The sequence below is a fragment of the Bos indicus genome, chromosome 23, assembly GCF_029378745.1.
Source record: "Bos indicus isolate NIAB-ARS_2022 breed Sahiwal x Tharparkar chromosome 23, NIAB-ARS_B.indTharparkar_mat_pri_1.0, whole genome shotgun sequence".
Taxonomy (NCBI): domain Eukaryota; kingdom Metazoa; phylum Chordata; class Mammalia; order Artiodactyla; family Bovidae; genus Bos; species Bos indicus.
This window is the reverse complement of record NC_091782.1, coordinates 33,820,149-33,839,617: the sequence shown is the minus strand read 5'-3', so window position 1 is coordinate 33,839,617 and position 19,469 is coordinate 33,820,149. Positions and strand designations below refer to the sequence as shown.

Below are 19,469 nucleotides of genomic sequence, written 5' to 3'. Positions count from 1 at the left end.
TTGTGAGATTTACCTTACTCAATTAAGGTGGCATACAGGTTTCTCAACTATAAATGTATTTCCTTTCTCTTGCACTAGAGAGACATATTGGGGAAGATACTTTGAGACTACAAATCCTGATTTCTCCTTCAAATTTAATTCAACTTTAGCTTCCACCTCTTGATTTTAACTTAACTGAAACAAGGAAAAGTTGTCTGTTTTCCTTATGTATGTATGTTATCTATGGATATATATTTTAATCTGTGAGTTAAAATCCAATATTATCCATTTGTATTTTATTGTTCAAATCATACCAGCTTTAGACTGGCTTGCCACGTTTTTCAACAAATTTTCATTTTATTTTAAGCAACTTCCTATTTTCTGGCACCACAAAATATTCCTAGTCCACCCTATACTTTTCATACTCCAGTCTTGGAGCCAATCCCTTTTCAAGGGGCCCCTGGGTTCTTTAATTGAAGAATGATGCTTAAAAACCAAAGATTGCGTGCCAAGTGTGCTAATTCCTACTAGGCTGTAACTGCTTTTAGGTCCTCTCCACTGACAGAGCAAGGAAGTATATGTGTATGTTAACCCATGCACATACACTTTCTTCTAGGTTTCTGTATCTATAAAACTGTAGATGTATTTTAAAATATAACTTTATATTAATACTCCTGATCTTAATCTAGGACAAATGTCATTTTATCCAAATGTGTCTTTTTCCACTAGTGAGAACACTGGGTCTCACTTTGTACATAGTATTTACTTCTTTATTCAATTCTAGTAGACACATAGTAGTTTCAGAATCATTAATCCCTATCTCTGCACTCTTTGCAACTCTTTGCAACCCCATGAATCGCAGCATGCCAGGCCTCCCTGTCCATCACCAACTCCCAGAGTTCACTCAGACTCACGTCCATCAAGTCAGTGATGCCATCCAGCCATCTCATCCTCTGTCGTCCCCTTCTCCTCTTGCCCCCAATCCCTCCCAGCATCAGTCTTTTCCAATGAGTCAACTCTTCGCCTCAGGTGGCCAAAGTACTGGAGTTTCAGCTTTAGCATCATTCCTTCCAAAGAAATCCCAGGGCTGATCTCCTTCAGAATGGACTGGTTGGATCTCCTTGCAGTCCAAGGGACTCTCAAGAGTCTTCTCCAACACCACAGTTCAAAAGCATCAATTCTTCTGCGCTCAGCCTTCTTCACAGTCCAACTCTCACATCCATACATGACCACAGGAAAAACCATAGCCTTGACTAGACGAGTCAGACATGACTGAGTAACTGATCTGATCTGATCTGATCTCTGCGCTAAAACTATTGCATTACAACCTTTATGTCTACCTACTTTTGTCTTATCCTTGTATTATCCAATCAAGATTCTGTTTTCTATAGTTAAGTTAATTTTAATCCTTCCAAATCTGTTTAGTGTTATTAATTTAATACATTTTGGTTCATTTGTTAGTGCTTGTATTCCATTCTGAGTTCCCCCATTCCTATTACTTTTAATAATGTGATTGTTTTGCTGGTATATGAAATATTACTATAGTTGTAAGAGTCAGAGTTGTACAAAAAGACATACTCAGAAAACTGTCACTGCCTCTTCATCACTATGACTCTGCTCCCATTCCTCCCTTTTCCCCATTCCCTTCTAATCCCCACTCCCAGAGATAACAATTCTCTTTCATTTTTGGTTTATCCTTCCTGTATATCTTTTGCACAAATGAACAAAAAATGTATTTTCTTATGTCTTCATCATTCCCTTACAGAGGGAATCATACTATGGATACTCTTGCATTTGACTTTTCACTTAATCATCTGTCCTGGAATTCATCCCTTAGTAGCTCATGGAGATTGTCCTTATTCATTTTTGTAGGTGCATATTACCCAACTGTGCATATGTGTCCTAATTTATTCACTTTTTTATGTGAATATTAACGTTCATTCCAATATTTTACAGTTCCAAACAATGCTGCAAACTTGGGTATGCCCTCTCCCCCTTTTTTATTTGTTGAATTAAATAAAAAGAATAACAATTTATAAAATAATATATAGCCCATTTTAAGAAAAGTTTTCCAGAAAAGCTCTGTACCAAAAGCCAAGATAGTGTGACTCTTAAGAGTCCACAAAGGGGAGTCTTCTTCATCAGACAGTGATTTACAGGTGGTCTTCACAGCATTATCTTGGTTGTGCTCATACAACAACACTCCTATGAGGAAGCTGGAAAAGGGAAAATTTGTTTATCCAAAAAAAGCACCTCTTCCCCAAACCCTGTCTTCAATAATACAATCATGGTAACCTACTGATGTAGGAAAGTCCAGAATCAAGTGTTTGATTAGAGCCCAGAATTTTGGAGTAAATGAACCAAGTATAAGCCTCCCTTTCCTTTCAGCTTTTCTACAAATCACAAAGTTCCTCTTAGCACACTGTCTTGTTCAAAATGGAAATGTGTAGAGTGCTCCCATTTTCTATGACTCGGGGTTTCTTAGAGACTTTAAAAAGCCAATAATAGGAAGTTACTTTTTTTAGTTCGTCAGAGATTAATACACGAGAATATTTAATGGCTATAAAGTTTCAAGAAATTGCTTCAGGAAGACTTCTCCAAATCCAACCATGTAACTTGTACTGTAGGAAATACATTTTACATGGGGGCACCCAGAACACAGTCTAAAAGCTTCCTTGGCAGTCCAGTGGCTGACTGTGTTCTTCCCCTGCAGGGGTGATGGTTTGATACTTGGTCAGGAAGATAAAAACCTGCATGCCTTGAAGTGCAGGAAAAAAAAAAAAAAAAAAGCTGTGTAGACAACTGAAACTGCATGCCCTGGGCTCTGATATTTTGTATTCTATTCTAGTTCATTAAAAGGGAAACATTTTGACCTTGTGCTACAAACTTGATAACTTGATTTCACAACCTTTAATGATTATTCAGACCTGTGGCCTGAAAAACACGTGTGTTGAGAGCAAATGCTTTGAAGTCAGATAGCTGTAAGCTGGAATCCTGGATGCACTTCTTAACAGGAGTCTTCTCAGGAGAATTCAGGATTATCTGGGCCAAGACTCTGGAATCTATATTTAAAACACATTTACAACACACACACACACAGTCATACCAACACCCTATGTAATTCTGATTTAACTGATAGATCAATTGGAAAATGGAACATTTTGGTGTTACTTTTATTTCAAATAAACGTTTGATGTGATAGTGGCAGATCCTTGATGTCTTCCTTAATTCTGTCAAATAGTTTTATGTTTTTTAGAAAACAAACTGCACCACAGGACATGAGCACAGGTGACTTAAAAGATCACAGAATATGAAGGATTTAAGTGCCTCAAAGTCTGATATAGTTAGGGATACATATAATAAAGTGAAGCATTGGAGAGAATTTTAATTTTAGTCTGTTTTGCTGATTTCAACTATTTAGGGGAGTGGTTTTGTTTGTCATTGAAAATGAGTATAACCCCACTGTTCTGAGTTAAAATGTCCATAGAATCAGTTTCTGTAGTAACCATCAATTGATCTATTTTAGAATCTTATTCATTCCATTTTATTTCAATATATAAGAAATCATAAATTTATTTTTCACTAGCATGCACAAATTACATTGAAAATTTTTATATGGTAAGTCATTCAAAATATTGATAATTTATATGACTTTTATATCAGATTCAGCATTAAAAAATTAAACTAGACTGTTTTGAGATATTTCATTAATGTATCAATTATCTGTATCCTCTTATTACAGTGGTAGAATCTGTTGTGTGTGGAGGAAATTGGGGGCAATAGAACTAAAAATTAATTTGATGTCTAATGCTATGTTGCAACCAGCCACACCCACAGAATTGTATCATATCACCTTATAACACTGGACAAAATTTCACGTCTTTCAAGTACATGACCCGCAGATTTTGAAGACAATTCCATACAGACCAGTTTCCAGGAATAATTCCTTTAGTTGAGTTTTTCATTGCCAACATGTACTGCTTTAGCGATTGCCAATGTGTACTACCTAAACAAAACCACTTTTTTGAAGACCTTGCAAGAATGTCTCCAGGGGACAAAGACTTAACTTGGATGATTCCTCAAAGCTCTGTGTCTGAGCTGGAAATCTGAACTTGTTATTCAATTCTGCGTGCATGGTAAGTCGCTTCAGTCATGTCCAACTCTCTGCAACCCTATGGACTGTAGCCTGCCAGGCTTATTTGTCCATGGGATTCTCCAGGCAAGGATACTAGAATGGGTTGCATGCCCTCCTCCAAGACCATTCAATCCTACATGTAACTTCTTTTCTTTTTCATGGAGTGCTGGGAAGCAGAAAGGCCTTAATCTTCATGACTGAAGCCATTTTTGCTGTGTGGACTAGTCACTCATCAGCTACACAGTGATAACAGGTCTGAGTTTCTCTGGTAATGGGAACAGATATGTTACAATCTATACTTTCCATTTAGTTCCCCTTATGATCAATGCCTGAATTTCAATCCTAAGAGTATATTACTATTTGATTCTGAAGCACATGCCAAAAGAATCCAGCAGGACTGCAGACATATCGTCCAAGTGCACTGCCACTTCCAGTGACTTTATGGACAACATCTGTGTGTTATTTGAAAATTAATCCTTTTCCATCTGTGTACCCTGACTATGTTTTGGATTCCCTTTCCTTCACAAATATCCTGAATTCAAGGTATCTAAAGTCCTGGAGCAGTTGTCCGGAGGAAGAGAAGCAACAGCCCCGCCCCCAACCCTTGGGAGCAGAAAGGAAGAGAATTATCCTAAGGAATTATTTAAAAATCCAGACGCGGCAGACACAAATAAAACCATGGCTGCATAGGTTGATGTCCCAGGGGTCCAAAATTTAACGTCACTTGTGCAATAATTTGTTTAGCATTAAACTAAACCAGTTTGATGAACTCAAATGCCCTCGGCTCAATAGGCAGGACTCTCCGAGGAGCCTGTGTTACTTCCCTCACTTAAGCGCAGATTTATAATAAAAATCTTAATGCCAGTGACATGGTTTTTGGACACATAAGAACCTAAGCACTTGGAGAATCATATTTGAGAGGTCAGAAAACTCCACAGTTAAAGATCAGTGTATAATTTACTAAGAAAATAGAAAGTTTTGTTTCTCTGAGTCGAAATTTGACGAGCACGGCGGGAAATATTGCAGGTTTTTGGCATAAGGTTTTGTGCTTTCCTCATAATTTGAGACCTGCGTAAAGCCTGAGGCTTCGGGGATCACTTTCTGAGAAAAATCGGGCAATTTGATGCAGAGAATTTTGATATTTTTGGCATTTTTTGAGGTGTAACAAACACAACTCGGGATCCGAGAGGACACTCTGCGGCTGCCAGCGAGGCGGGCTGGACAGCGCACCAATCACGGCGCAGCTCCGCCCTATATAAACGGGCGGGCGCAGCGGCGCGGCCCGAGTCCCGGCCAGTACCTCTGCTTCCGGCTCGAATTGCTCTACCTACGCCCGCCTTCAACATGTCCGAGACTGCGCCCGCCGCGCCCGCTGCACCGGCCCCCGCCGAGAAGACGCCTGTGAAAAAGAAGGCCCGTAAGGCCGCAGGTGCTGCGAAGCGCAAGGCGTCTGGTCCCCCGGTGTCCGAGCTCATCACCAAGGCTGTCGCTGCCTCCAAGGAGCGCAGCGGCGTGTCTTTAGCTGCGCTCAAGAAGGCACTTGCGGCTGCCGGCTATGATGTGGAGAAGAATAACAGCCGCATCAAGCTGGGTCTCAAGAGCTTGGTGAGCAAGGGCACCCTAGTGCAGACGAAGGGCACTGGGGCTTCCGGCTCTTTCAAGCTCAACAAGAAGGCGGCCACTGGGGAAGCCAAGCCCAAAGCCAAGAAGGCGGGTGCGGCCAAGCCCAAGAAGCCCGCAGGAGCAGCTAAGAAGCCGAAGAAGGCTACTGGGGCGGCAACCCCCAAGAAAAGCGCCAAGAAGACCCCAAAGAAGGCGAAGAAGCCTGCTGCGGCTGCAGGAGCCAAAAAAGCAAAGAGTCCGAAAAAAGCGAAAGCAGCCAAGCCGAAGAAGGCGCCCAAGAGTCCAGCGAAGGCCAAAGCGGTGAAACCCAAGGCGGCTAAACCAAAGACCGCCAAACCCAAGGCAGCCAAGCCAAAGAAGGCGGCGGCCAAGAAGAAATAGGAAGTTCCTTTGGCCTCCGGCTTCGAAGCTCGACACAACCCAAAGGCTCTTTTCAGAGCCACCCAAAGATCTCGGGAAAAGAGCTGTTGCACACTTAGGGGGGCGTGGTCGGGCGGAAGAGGCAGCAAGTGGAGGGCGGGCCCCGCTGTGGTGGGAGGTGGGTCTTAACAGTTTCCGTAAAACATGAGGGTAGTACCAGCGAACCGTGGAGTTAAACGGGTAAATCGGCTTGCGCCTAACTTGGTTTACCCTGTGCAAGGCTCACAGAACAGTGCGCTGGTTTGACGTAAACTCCCAACTGCCTCAAATGGCACGATAAAGTCCAGTATAAGTTTGAGAGAAGTAATTCTGCAGATAGACGCTACGTTCTGTAGGGTTTTGTAAACCCCAAATGTGAAATTTAGATGGGTTAGTCATTGAATGGGTTACTTGCATTTTCTTCCACGAGGATATATTGGGACATCAGTATCTTAACCACCATGGATTTTCTAATAATCAGGGCTAATGGTAGGAGACGAAGATAAGGAATGGTGAACTTTATAACAGGGTGACCCAGCCCACAAGCTGGAGTGTCGGCTACAATTATAGTTAGCTGTCCATTGGTTACCTGCCCCGAGGCGCAGGATAATGCTCTTATCGAGCTTGCTCACCAGCCCCAAGAGGACATTAAGACGGCCACTATGTACGGGGCCCGAGCCCATTCTCAGCGTTACACAAGGGAACAGAGAAGTTGCCTTTAGTTACAAACCCAAAACTGGCATGTTCTCAACTACTTGGATCTGGTAGCTGTGAATTACACAATGCAGTTTCCTGAACAGGGTATTTATACTAGCTATGGGTAGCCTAGAGTAGTCCCTGTGATTGGGTCAAAGCAAAGTAACAAAGCAGCCAATGAAAAGGTAGACCTGTTAGAATAATTTACATTCGTGTTTATGACGCCACAATAAAATTAATCCAATCCTGAGCGAAGTCTTACGAACCTCATTTGAATACCGCGTCTATAAATAAATGTGGCCTCACTGGAAGCAACTATTTTCTCAGCTGTCAGTGTAACTGTTGCAGTTTTTATCGGTAAGATGCCTGAACCCACCAAGTCAGCTCCAGCCCCAAAGAAAGGCTCGAAGAAGGCGGTGACCAAGGCGCAGAAGAAAGATGGCAAGAAGCGCAAGCGCAGCCGCAAGGAGAGCTACTCCGTGTACGTGTACAAGGTGCTGAAGCAGGTCCACCCGGACACCGGCATCTCGTCCAAGGCCATGGGCATCATGAATTCATTTGTCAACGACATCTTCGAGCGCATCGCGGGGGAGGCGTCGCGTCTGGCGCATTACAACAAGCGCTCGACCATCACATCTAGGGAGATCCAGACGGCCGTGCGCCTGCTGTTGCCCGGGGAGTTGGCCAAACACGCCGTGTCCGAGGGCACCAAGGCTGTCACCAAGTACACCAGCTCCAAGTAAACTTGCCAAGTAAGCGTCCTTACACCTAACCCCAAAGGCTCTTTTAAGAGCCACGCATGTTTTCAGCAAATGAGTTGTAATCCTTTCATTACAAAGGCTATATTCCGATTTCTACCAAATTTAAATTTTCACTAGCATTCTTTAAGGTTGTATTGCATCTGCGTAAGAATTACTATGGGCAAGCTAGACAATACGTTCCATTCATTGCATGCCCACTACAAGCAAGTAGTTACATAGAACCATGATACTACGAAACCATTTATCAATTTGCCCTGAAAATGCCGTTTAAGGTACAGCTTTCTTTTCCGTACGTAGGTCTTCAAGTTGATCCTGACGGTGATCCGGAATTTGGCGATGAACCCTTACCCAGAATGTAAAAGAGCATGCTCTAATCAACTTCATTCTACTCAGAGCTTTTCCACCCATTTTTATTTTCCTTTTTTTTTTTTCATTTTTTAAACCACATATACATGTATTTCGGGGAGAGGGACAATGCTGAAGACAATGAATTTTCGCAAAAATGTTACAAAGGTTTTTTCTGGTTTCCTTGCTTTGTAATTGGTGCAGTTTCTGTGGTGAGGAGGAGCCTAGGCTCTATCCTGAAGGCACCGAGGAAAAGAAAAAGGAAGCCTTCAAATCCTGTCAGCTGCTATAATTTCTTTCCCAGAAAGTCCTATTTAATTTGTAGTCCTCTGGGGGCAGCATTCAGCTTTAAAGTATTCTGGGTCTCAGATGTCCGGTTATCATTCTCCCCATCGGTAAAGGAGTCTGTCTACTTGGCTCAGGCCCCCTTTTGAGCACTCCTTCTGCTTTCCCGGATGTCCCCAAGCATCAAGGGCGGAGAGGAAGTAGAAAGGAAAGGAAAACCCTTCCTGGTAGAATGTGTACTAGGTAGGATAGAAATAAGCGGTTTCCCTTCTGGGAAATAACATTTTGCCAAGAAGATAAATCGGAAGAGGCTGGGACGCGGAGGCCGGTGGGAGGGGGGGGCGGGGAGGGAGGGGGGGCGGGACTAGGAGGGAGTGGTCAGGAGGAAAGGAATCAGTAGAGGTAACCAAGAAAATTGCCAGGTAGATGAGCCTGGGCTGAGGATGAAGCAATGAAGAGCCAGTATAAAAGTAAGGAACACTCAGTCCGAGGGGCTTGGCCCATGTGAAACCCCAAGCACCTCTGCTGATTTTTACCCAAACCTGAGCTTTGTTTTTTAGGGTGTTATGTGAAGCCTAGCCATGGTGGGGAGGCATGATAAGAACTTTCCCAGTGAAGCTGAGACACCAGACCAAAAAGAACTAGAAATAAATACACACATTCATTCACAGTAGATAATGGAGGGCAAAGAATCTGTCCTGAAACTTGGTGCTGAGCAAGTAAACTCCACTGCTGAGAATTTGGAATACAAGCCAGGCTTCACACTTTTTTGTTTCAGCGTGAACAGAATAAAATAGGGATTCAAAACACCTAGGCTGATAATTTAATTTAGAAATATCCCAAACTGTTTTGGTGCCCCTTGGGCACCCGGTAAAAGCAAATACAAATCCTCTCTGAAACGGTAAGCTTCATTTTAGGCCTTAATAAATCCCACAAATATATAGCCAAGAAAATGAAAGAGCAGCTTCACAACCAAAATTAGCAAAAGACACCATGACAAAGAACAGACAATGGAAACCAAAGCACACATTAACAGATACAGACTTCAAGTGACTAATATATTTCCAAACGAAACCTGAAATATGTGAAGGATTAAGAGCATACAAAAAATGATCACATAGTTTTGAAGCAAATAAATATTTCTAGAACTTCTATTTGTTTTCTATACAGAGAGAATAAAATTAAAAGCTTACTGGATGAGCTTAATAGTAAATTGGACCCAGTTAAAGACTTTTCATGAATAGCAAACCAGATCTCAAAGAATTATCCAAAATGCAGAAAGAGGGATGTAAAAATGAGTTTAAGAGATCTGGAATTGGTAATAAAATTGTCTGGCATGCATCTAACTATAGTGGCAGGACAAACAGAAAATGATGCAGATGGGAGATTTAAATGATCAGGGCCCATAATTGTTTAGAATTGATGGATTACTCATAAAATGTAGTGAAATGATATAACAAAAAAGGGTTACTGTGTGACACAGAACTAAACTCTATACATTCTTACAAATTTAATGCTGATTTTCTGGGTGGACATATGGCATCAGATCAAAAAGCACTGTTTGAAATTCTAATGGTGGGGTGGAAGGGAGTGATTGATTATTCACAAGCATTTTGTGTCTTGCTAGTTACTAACTTCTGTTAATGTTAATATCTGATGGATTATCTTGACTTTCATATAATACTATCATTAGCACAAAAAAAATGTTTGATATCCTTTCCAATAACAATTTGTCTTTTATAAAATTACTGTTAGCTAAAATCACAAACTATCCCATATTAGACATGCTAGCTGATGTCACCATTTCTTCCTCCTTTTCATGGAACTAGCTTTGGTAGTTTGTGATTTCTAATATTACATATGTGTGTGAGTAGTCTTTATTGTATTGATATAATTTCCTTTTAATTCTATTATGAGTTATTAGGAGTGATTTATGGATTTTTGGCATCTGATGAAATAATGTGCTTTTTCTCCTTAAGCCTGTTGCAACAAAGTACACATAGATATTCTAATGTTAATCCATATTTCTAGTTCTAGGCCAAATCTTATTTGGTCATTTCTTTTCTTTTTTTTCTTTTGGCTGTGCTGGGTTTTTCTTGCTGCTCAAAGGCTTTCTCTAGTTGTCGCAAGCGGAGACCATTCTTCATTGTGGCAGGTTGGCTTCTCATCTCAGTGGCTTCTGTTGTTGCAGAGTATAGGGTCTAGGCTCACGGGCTTCAGTAGTTGCGGCACATGGGCTTAGTTGCATCTCGGCATGTGGGATCTTCCTGGACCAAGGATGCAGCCCGCCTTTCCCACAGTGGCAAGCAGACTCTTAACCACTGGACCACCAGGGAAGTCCCTTATTGGTCATGCTGTATCTTTATCTTAAATGATGCCTGGACAAATTTTAATATTTTACATGGATATTTAAAATCCTCTACTATTCATACATAAAATCATTCTATGATTTTTCTCTTTTGGGTTTGCCTTCATCAGATTTCGTCCTTAAAGTTATGGTAGCTTCATAAACTTCATTGTGGGAGTTCTCTTTTATTACTTACTGCTGTATAATAAATTATCTCCAAACTGAGCAGCCTAAGTCAATGAATATTTATTATCTCATTCAATTTCTGAGATCAGGACTCCAGAAATGACTTTGTTGTTGTTCAGTCACTCAGTTGTGTCCGACTTTTTGCAACCCCATGGACTGCAACATGCCAGGCTTTCCTGTCCTTCACTTAAATGACTTAGTTGGGTAGTTATGACTCAGGGTCTCTGGGGAGTGTGAAGTCAAGAAGTAAGCAAACACTGCAGTCAACTGAAAGCTTAACTGTAGCTGGAGGATTCCCCAGACAAATGTCTGCTGGCTAGAACTCAGTTACTCCAGAGGATGGAAGAGACTGCTTCAAAGCACAGTAGCTATTATCCCATAGAAAGAGAAATCAGAGACAGAGAGAATGGCAGGAATGCCTCTGTGACCTAATTTTGACACACTGACACTTCTGCTACTTTCTATTCATTAGAAGCAAGTCACTTAAATCTGGCATTTATTCAGAAGGGGAATTAGGATCCATCTTTTGAGGTAAGGATATTAAAAGAATTTGTGTATTTTAAAACCACCACATGATTCTTTTTATGCTATAAATCTTGAATGTAAAAAGTATCTGTGCTTTAAAGATTACATAAAAATAAGCTCTAAAATCACCCAAACTTAATACCTTTCCACTTGGTAGATTTTTAGGAATTCCAGCAACATAGACTATAATAGACCACTTTCTACAAAGTCAATAAAACTCCCACATGATGTTCTGATAGTTCCTTTTTCTGAGGTTTTAAAGGACAAAATAGTAGCCTTTTATGTTAAATAAAACATTATCTCAGATAGTAGTCGATACCTTAAAAAAATATTGAATGAATTGAATTAATTCAGCTGAGAAATCCCCAACTACTACCAGTAAAGCAAATCTCTGATGCATGATTGTTTTGGAATGCATGATAGGTTTGATCTTTTTGAAACAAAAGAAATTAAAGAAAATAAATATAATACAAAATTATAATCCCAGGAAATACTTTGGCATTTGAAAAGAGAAGAAATAACACTTAAGAAAAAAATTAATGAAATTTAAAATTGATAAGAACTTTAAGAAGTTAAAAATTTATTTAAAATATAGGAGTGAAGACTGATGACTGATTGAAAGAAAATACAATGTTTAAAAAAATGTAAGGTAACAAATTAAGGGTTACCAGAAGCTTGGTAAAAGAAGAAACTAAAGAAGAATTAAGTTATGAAGGTTTATAAGGAGATTTTGATGTATGTCAAAATACCCTGGTAAATTGTACAAGTTATTTATTTATACATCAATTTATTTAAGAGATAGTCATTGAATGTCTCTAGGCTAGTCACTAGAGAAGGCGATGGCACCCCACTTCAGTACTCTTGCCTAGAAAATCCCATGGATGGAGGAGCCTGGTAGGCCGCAGTCCATGGGGTCGCTAGGAGTCAGACATGACTGAGCGACTTCGCTTTCACTTTTCACTTTCATGCATTGGAGAAGGAAATGGCAACCCACTCTAGTGTTCTTGCCTGGAGAATCCCAGGGACGGGGGAGCCTGGTGGGCTGCCGTCTATGGGGTTGCACAGAGTCGGACACGACTGAAGCGACTTAGCAGCAGCAGCAGCAGCAGCAGCAGGCTAGTCACTGACATGGGTACCGGAGATACAAAGACAAATAAGGTTGTCCTTGACTTAAAGGAGTTCTCAGTTTTGTAAGACTGTCAAGAACGCTTACAGTTAACTGCTTTCATATCCCTTTATCTTTCACCAAAGCCTGAACAAGTGTTTATCACTCTTTGGAAATTTGCAGGCGAATAGACTTAGATTCACATGAGAACTACCAAACTCATTAAATTAAGGTAAAAAAAAAAAACTATCCCAATTTTTTAGTGATAAGTAATATTAATACCACGGTAATATAGTGGCAAAGCTAAGGGATGGTCCATCTGACACCAACTGCAGGGTTCAGAGTTCTCACCAAAACTACCCTCAGACGATGTAATTTATTAGAAGGACTCACAGAACTCACTGAAAGTTATTATACACAAGATTAGGGTTCATTATAGCAAAAGGACACAAAGCAAAATCAGCAAAGGAAGAGACACATGGATCAGAGTCTAAGGGCGTTCCAAACTGAGAGCTTCCAGTAGTACTCCTCCAGCGGAGTCACCAACTGTTAACAATACCTTCCTGCAATGATGTGTGAAACACAATATGTATTGCTAACTAGGGAAACTCAATCAAGCCTTGGTGTCCAGACTGGATCTTTACCCACTCCCTCTGGATCTAGTATAGATACAGCATGACCCAAAGAACCCAACAAAAATGATTCTATTAGACTACCCAGTGTAGCTCAAGGCCTCATGGTACACAAAGATATTCTTATCTTTTATCCAGCACAGACATAAGAAGCAATACATTCCAAAAGCCAACAGATCACGTTTTAGCAAAGGGAAAAGGCCATATCTCTTCAAATAAGGCTAATTCTGCACACAGTCACAAGAAAAACTATATTTTTACAATTTTGAATTGATAACTCAGTTGGTAAAGACCACCTGCCATGCAGGAGACCCCAGTTCAATTCCTGGGTCAGGAAGATCCCCTGGAGAAGGGATAGGCTACCCACTCCTAAAAACTTGGGCTTCCTTTGTGGCTCAGTTGGTAAAGAATCCACCCACAATTCGGGAGACCTGGGTTCGATCCCTAAGTTGGGAAGAAGCCAAAGGCTACCAACTGCAGTATTCTGGCCTAGAGAATGGGGTCTCAAAGAGTTGGACACAACTGAGCAACTTTCACTTCACTTCATCTATCACTGACTATAACTCGAGTTCTACAACTATTTGCTTCTTATGTCTGTTCTGTCATATACTTTTGCATGTTTAAATCAACTATGAATCCAGAAATTGTCTCATGGAAGACTATTTTTTGTACTTTATTCAGATGAGCAACTTCAGCAGTCTTCCCCTTGACTTATACCAACTGCTCTCCAAACACTTCCAGCAAGAATAATAGAGTGGGTTGCCATTTCCTGCTCCAGAGGATCTTCCCAACCCAGGGATCGAACACGTATCTCCTGCTTCTCCTGCACTGACAGGCAGATTCTTTACTGCAGAGCCACCCGGGAAGCCCTATGTTTTGAGTCATTATCTATTAATGCTAATAATGACTATTATCTATTAATGCTAATAAAGTGTAGGTAACATTGGAGTAGAGATTCCTCATAGCACATTATAGAAGCATATGTAAACAGAACCCTCTTTTTTGTATAGCAAATATTAATGCTGACGGTAAAATGGCACCTAACATATAAACCATTTTTGTTTCTTCAATCAGGGGTGAGATAAGAGTACAGAGAAGAAATGAATGCAAACAGTTAACAGAAAATGAAAATCTGGCCATAGAAGTTATGAAGTATGATGTCTGATCTGCCTGAAGTAATTGATTATTGTGTATATCCCATTAAAATCCCACCCATCCTGATTTATTGCACATTGATTTACCTGCAAAGGAGAAGGAGATCATTACCTAGGTGGAAGAGCCTAAACAAGGTGTTTTAGCTTTGTCATTTTATTTAAATCATGAAGATAGAATTTATTTCTATCATAGGCCTAATTACTGGAAATTTATTATTTACCATCTACTCACTTAGGTGGGGGAAGTCTAAAGGAGAGAATGGCAAAACATCTGTGAGATTCCACATTTAATAAAATCTGTGGATAACTGGAATTCACCTTTTGTTAATTCAAATCCTTCTCCTTAGATAACCCTTTTCTATACAAACAATTTTTTCATTTTTCTACCATTAAGTTTTGAGTGGGTAAGGCGTAAGAACTGTTTTGGCTTTGGTAACAATCTCGAAGGTAAACAACTTAGTTTATCTAAGCTGACAAATGGTAAGTCACCTTCAACACCTCAATTAACGGGAAGACATTACTTTGAAGCACTCTGAGTTAAGTGTGCGCTACTTGAAGGGCTTTGAAAAGCAGATTGCTAGGCCCCACCTCAGTTTCACTAGATTGACTAGATCTGGAGTAGGGGCCAATAATTTGCATTTCTAAATTATCAAAGTGATGCTAATGCATCCGGGGATCACACTTGGGAGAAAAAAAAAAAAAAGTGAAACCCCCCTTCAGTTGTGTCGGACTCTTTGCAACCCAACGGCAGCCATCCCGTTTCTCCTGGGATCCCAACCCAGGGATCTAACCCGGGTCTACCTGCATTGCAGGTGAATTCTTTACCACTGCGCCACCTGGGATGATACTACCAGTCACACAAAACTGGAAAATCGCCTTGAGTTTCAACTGAGTGTCAAGTCCTAAAAATTAGCACCTCCTTCTGGTGTGGCCATACAAAATAGCATGGGCCTTCCATGCCCCACCTCTGTCTGTCCCGCCTCCCATAGCCACGGCCCGGCGCACAGTCTCCCTCACTGGGTCTTCCCAACCCACTTGATGCTCCGCTGTTTTTCCTGGAGCCCCACGTTACCTGTACATCACCTTCGGCTCCCCTACGAAGTCGCCAGTAAGTTGTAGGCTTCCGGCCACCACTCTGGTTTCTCATGACCAACCCCTACTGCTGCGCAAGTGCAGCCTACCCCCAGCCTCTCTTGGATCTGCCAGTGGAAATGAGAGACCCTAACAGTTTAAGGGGGCATTCACTTATTGATGGGCTTTCTAGTGGCTCAGACGGTAATGCGTCTGTCTGCAATGCAGGAGACCCGGGTTCGACCCCTGGGTTGGGAAGAATTCCTGGAGAAGGAAATGGCAGCCCACTCCAATATTCTTGCCTGGAAAATACCATGGACCGCGGAGCCGGGTAGGCTACCATCCATGGGGTCGCAGAGAGTCAAACAGGACTGAGCGACTTCACTGTCACTTATTGAAGCGGAGAACGGAGTTGTTTGAAGACCGAGAAACAAGACATCACCCTCTGTTAATTTTTTTTTTCCTCCTCTCAAAACCTGTTCTGAAAAGGCACTTTCCGTCATAACTAGTCCCCAAGACACTTTCCTTGCACCACCCGTTTATTCGCTCTCATATTTGTAGGACACTTTGAGGATTAAGTGGGTGTATGTGTATGTATGTGTGGATTATTATTATTTCCTACTTGAATATGTGTTTTAAGTTTCATCTTCAGATGCATGAAGGGCCTACATCCATTAAGCTAGAGTAGACACGGAGCGTACAGCCCACAGTATTTTTGGACGCTCACGAATGTATTTTAATTTCATCTAAAATCAGAATTAAAAATGAAGTTTTAGGTCGACGAAAATGTTCTAATATACCATATAACTAGAACGATGAAACCGTTCTACTAAATGTTCTAATACTTTATGTAATTTTAATAATGTTACTGTTTTTGTTGGTTTTATGGAGGAGAGGGCCCAGGAAGGTAAAAGAGAGTGGGGCCCGGGCCCGCAAAACAGTGCAACCTTGGGTGCAGGTAACACACAACCATCTCCAATTACTTCTATTTACTTTTTTTTTTTATTGCTTTTTTTTTTTTTTTGGTGTACACATTTCCTAGTGCTTTCCAGATGTTAACACCTTTAATCTTCCTAACACACCTGTGAACTATTATTATCGCTATTTTAGCCATATGTATTGATTGCCAGCAGAAATATCAATAACCTCAGAAATGCAGATGACACCACACTTATGGCACAAAGCTAAGAAGAACTAAAGAGCCTCTTGATGAAAGTGAAAGAGGAGAGTGAAAAAGTTGGCTTAAAGCTCAACATTCAGAAAACTAAGATCATGGCATCTGGTCCCATCACTTCATGGCATATAGATGGGGAAATAGTGGAAACAGTGACAGACTTTATTTGGGCGGGCTCCAAAATCACTGCAGATGGTGACTGCAGTCATGAAATTAAAAGACACTTGCTCCTTGGAAGAAAAGCTATGACCAACCTAGACAGCATATTAAAAAGCGGAGACATTACTTTGCCAACAAAGGTCCATCTGTCTAGTCAAAGCTTTGGTTTTTCCAGGAGTTGTGTATGGATGTGAGAGTTGGACTATAAAGAAAGCTGAGGGCCTAAGAATTGATCTTTTGAACTGTGGTGTTGGAGAAGACACTTGAGAGTCCCTTGGACTGCAAGGAGATCCAGCCAGTCCATCCTAAAGGAGATCAGTCCTGAATATTCATTGGAAGGACTGATACTGAAGCTGAAACTCCAATAATTCAGCCACCTGATGTGTTTTATGTCCAGTTGTAATTGTTGCTTCTTGACTTGCATACAGATTTCTCAGGAAGCAGGTAAGGTGGTCTGGCATTCCCATCTCTTTAAGAATTTTCTACAGTTTGATATGATCCACACAGTCAAAGGCTTTGGCATAGTTAATAAAGCAGAAGTAGATGTTTTTCTGGAACTCTCTTGGTTTTTTGATGATCCAGAGGATGTTAGTAATTTGATCTCTGGTTTCTCTTTCTTTTCTAAATCCAGCTTGAACATCTGGAAGTTCATGGTTCACATATTATTGAAGCCTGGCTTGGAGAATTTTGAGCATTATTTTACTAGTGTGTGAGATGAGTGCAATTCTGTTGTTGTTTGAACATAGTTTGGCATTGCCTTTCTTTGGGATTAGAATTACTGACCTTTTCCATTCCTGTGGCCACTGCTGAATTTTCCAAATTTGCTGGCATATTGAGTGCAGCACTTTCATAGCATCATCTTTTAGGATTTGAAATAGCTCAACTGGAGTTCCATCACCTTCACTAGCTTTGATCATAGTGATGCTTTCTAAGGCCCACTTGACTTCGCATTCCAGGATGTCTGGCTCTAGGTGAATAATCACACCATCGTGGTTATCTGGGTCATGAAGATCTTTTTTTGCACAGTTCTGTGTATTCTTGCCACCTCTTCTGAATATCTTCTGCTTCTGTTAGGTCTATACCATTTCTGTCCTTTATTGTGCCCATCTTTACATGAAATGATCCCTTGGTATCTCTAATTTTCTTGAAGAGATCTCTAGTCTTTCCCATTCTATTGTTTTCCTCTATTTCTTTGCATTGATCACTGAGGAAGGAAGTCTAATGTATAGCTGTCTCTTAGTTTGAGTGAATCTTCTTTTTTATTTCAGGATTTCATAGTTTTATATATACAGATCTAGAATATTTTTTCTTGGATTTAGAATCATTAGAATGTATTCTACTGTTGTAAATAATGTCTGAATTTTCTATTTCAAATCCAGAAAAGCCATGAATTTTTATGTGGTACTCATATATTCAGTAACCCTCTTATGCTCAGAAAGATCTAATTGTTTATAGATTCTTGTTAATTTTCACAATGACATATTATTTTCAAACAATAAGGATAATGTCTTTTCTTGTTGAATACTTATCCTTCTTGTCTCTCGTACTTATGATATTAGCCAGGCCCTCAGTGTTACGTTGCATAAGAGTAGTACCAAAAAGCTTTTGTCTTTTTATAGTTTTGGAATCCTTCTAAAATTACACTATTAAATGTTGTGCTCACTGTACCTACTTCTTATAAAGCGAGTCGCTACTCCTTATCCTTCTAGTTTGTTAAAAATGTTGATAATGAAGGTGTGTGATATTCTAATAAATACTTTCCTAGTATCTATGCAAATGATAACAGCTTTTCTCTTAATTTCTTACAGTGGCAGATTTCGAATGTTAAAATTTTTTCCATTCTTATAATAAACCAAACATAATATACTATTGTTTTTTAAATAATGTTATCTCTTGGTTTCCATTTGCTTGCATTCTAAATAGAGCTTTAAAAAAAAAAGAAAAGGAATTTCATAAGTAAAATGAGACTATAACTTTTTCTCATCTCTTTCTCTCTTTCATTCTGTGTTCTTCCTGTCCAATTTAGGTAAGGGTAAACAATTTGCCAAAAAAAAAAAACAAAAACAAGATAGCTATTTTTCTATTGAAACATTTGCAAAATAGGGATTATCAATTACTTAAATTTCACTAGCCTGTAAAACCCAGCCAAGTGTGGTATCATTTAGACTGAAGAGTACAAGAAATTTGTTTTTTAACTGCCTGTCCTATTTCCATAATCATAACTTGTTTATTCAGCCCATTACTTAAGTTTTTCTTGAAAATTGTTTTCTGTTAAGCTTAATATCTCTCTTTTGGTAGCAACTGTCCTTTTTTCTATTTGTATAATTTTTTCACATACACAATATTTTTTTCCTCATTAATTTTTATAGATGTTTATTGTTATAAGACTTTTCGGAAATGGCAACCCATTCAGTGTTCTTGCTTGGAGAATCCCAGGGACAGGGGAGCCTGGTAGGCTGCCGTCTTATGGGGTCCCACAGAGTCGGACATGACTGAAGAAGAGACTTAGCAGCAGCAGCAGCAGCATAAGACTTTTCAAAGAACAAGGTTGTTGTTTATGAATTATCTCTATTTAAAATAAATTTTTTTAATTTTAAGGTTGACATACTTAAAATAATATGTCAACTTGAAAATCCATGAGAACCTATAAACACACAAGGAAATCAAATAAGAACTCAGTAGGGTTGGTAAATATGTACACCACATAAAAATACATGGCCTTTCTATACATTAACAATGGCCTATCTGGAATTGAAACAGAGCATCATTCACAACAGTACAACACACTAAGAATTCTAAGACCAATTCTTTCGACATAATTTTGATTTACTTTCTTGTTCTTTTTCTAGCTTTTCATTGTTGTTGTTGAACACCTATTTTGTAAATCTTTAGT

At 40.0% G+C, this 19,469-nt stretch overlaps 2 protein-coding genes across 4 annotated transcripts; both read left to right on the top strand.

The window, feature by feature from the left end:
- Window positions 1-5,404: 5,404 nt before the first annotated feature.
- H1-4 (H1.4 linker histone, cluster member) lies at window positions 5,405-6,196 on the top strand. Its single transcript, XM_019985532.2, has one exon. The coding sequence runs from the start codon at window positions 5,459-5,461 to the stop codon at window positions 6,116-6,118; it is 660 nt and encodes a 219-aa protein (XP_019841091.2). The 5' UTR covers window positions 5,405-5,458; the 3' UTR covers window positions 6,119-6,196.
- A 940-nt stretch (window positions 6,197-7,136) lies between these two features.
- On the top strand, window positions 7,137-14,485 carry LOC109576905 (histone H2B type 1-M). 3 transcript variants are annotated; one of them, XM_070778299.1, is made up of 2 exons: window positions 7,137-7,584; window positions 14,093-14,485. In XM_070778299.1, exon 1 carries the CDS (start codon window positions 7,195-7,197, stop codon window positions 7,573-7,575), a length of 381 nt encoding a protein of 126 aa, XP_070634400.1. In that variant the 5' UTR covers window positions 7,137-7,194; the 3' UTR covers window positions 7,576-7,584; window positions 14,093-14,485. The 3 variants fall into 3 exon arrangements, with proteins under 3 accessions (XP_070634400.1, XP_070634401.1, XP_019841105.1); XM_070778300.1 differs by lacking the exon at window positions 14,093-14,485 and adding an exon at window positions 13,700-13,961; XM_019985546.2 differs by lacking the exon at window positions 14,093-14,485 and adding an exon at window positions 7,891-8,481 and having other exon boundaries at window positions 7,138-7,584.
- The last annotated feature ends 4,984 nt before the right edge of the window (window positions 14,486-19,469 follow it).

Coding starts and splice junctions, on each gene's coding strand:
- H1-4 (XM_019985532.2), top strand. CDS start 5,459: ATGTCCGAGACTGCGCCCGCCGCGCCCGCTGCACCGGCCCCCGCCGAG.
- LOC109576905 (XM_070778299.1), top strand. CDS start 7,195: ATGCCTGAACCCACCAAGTCAGCTCCAGCCCCAAAGAAAGGCTCGAAG.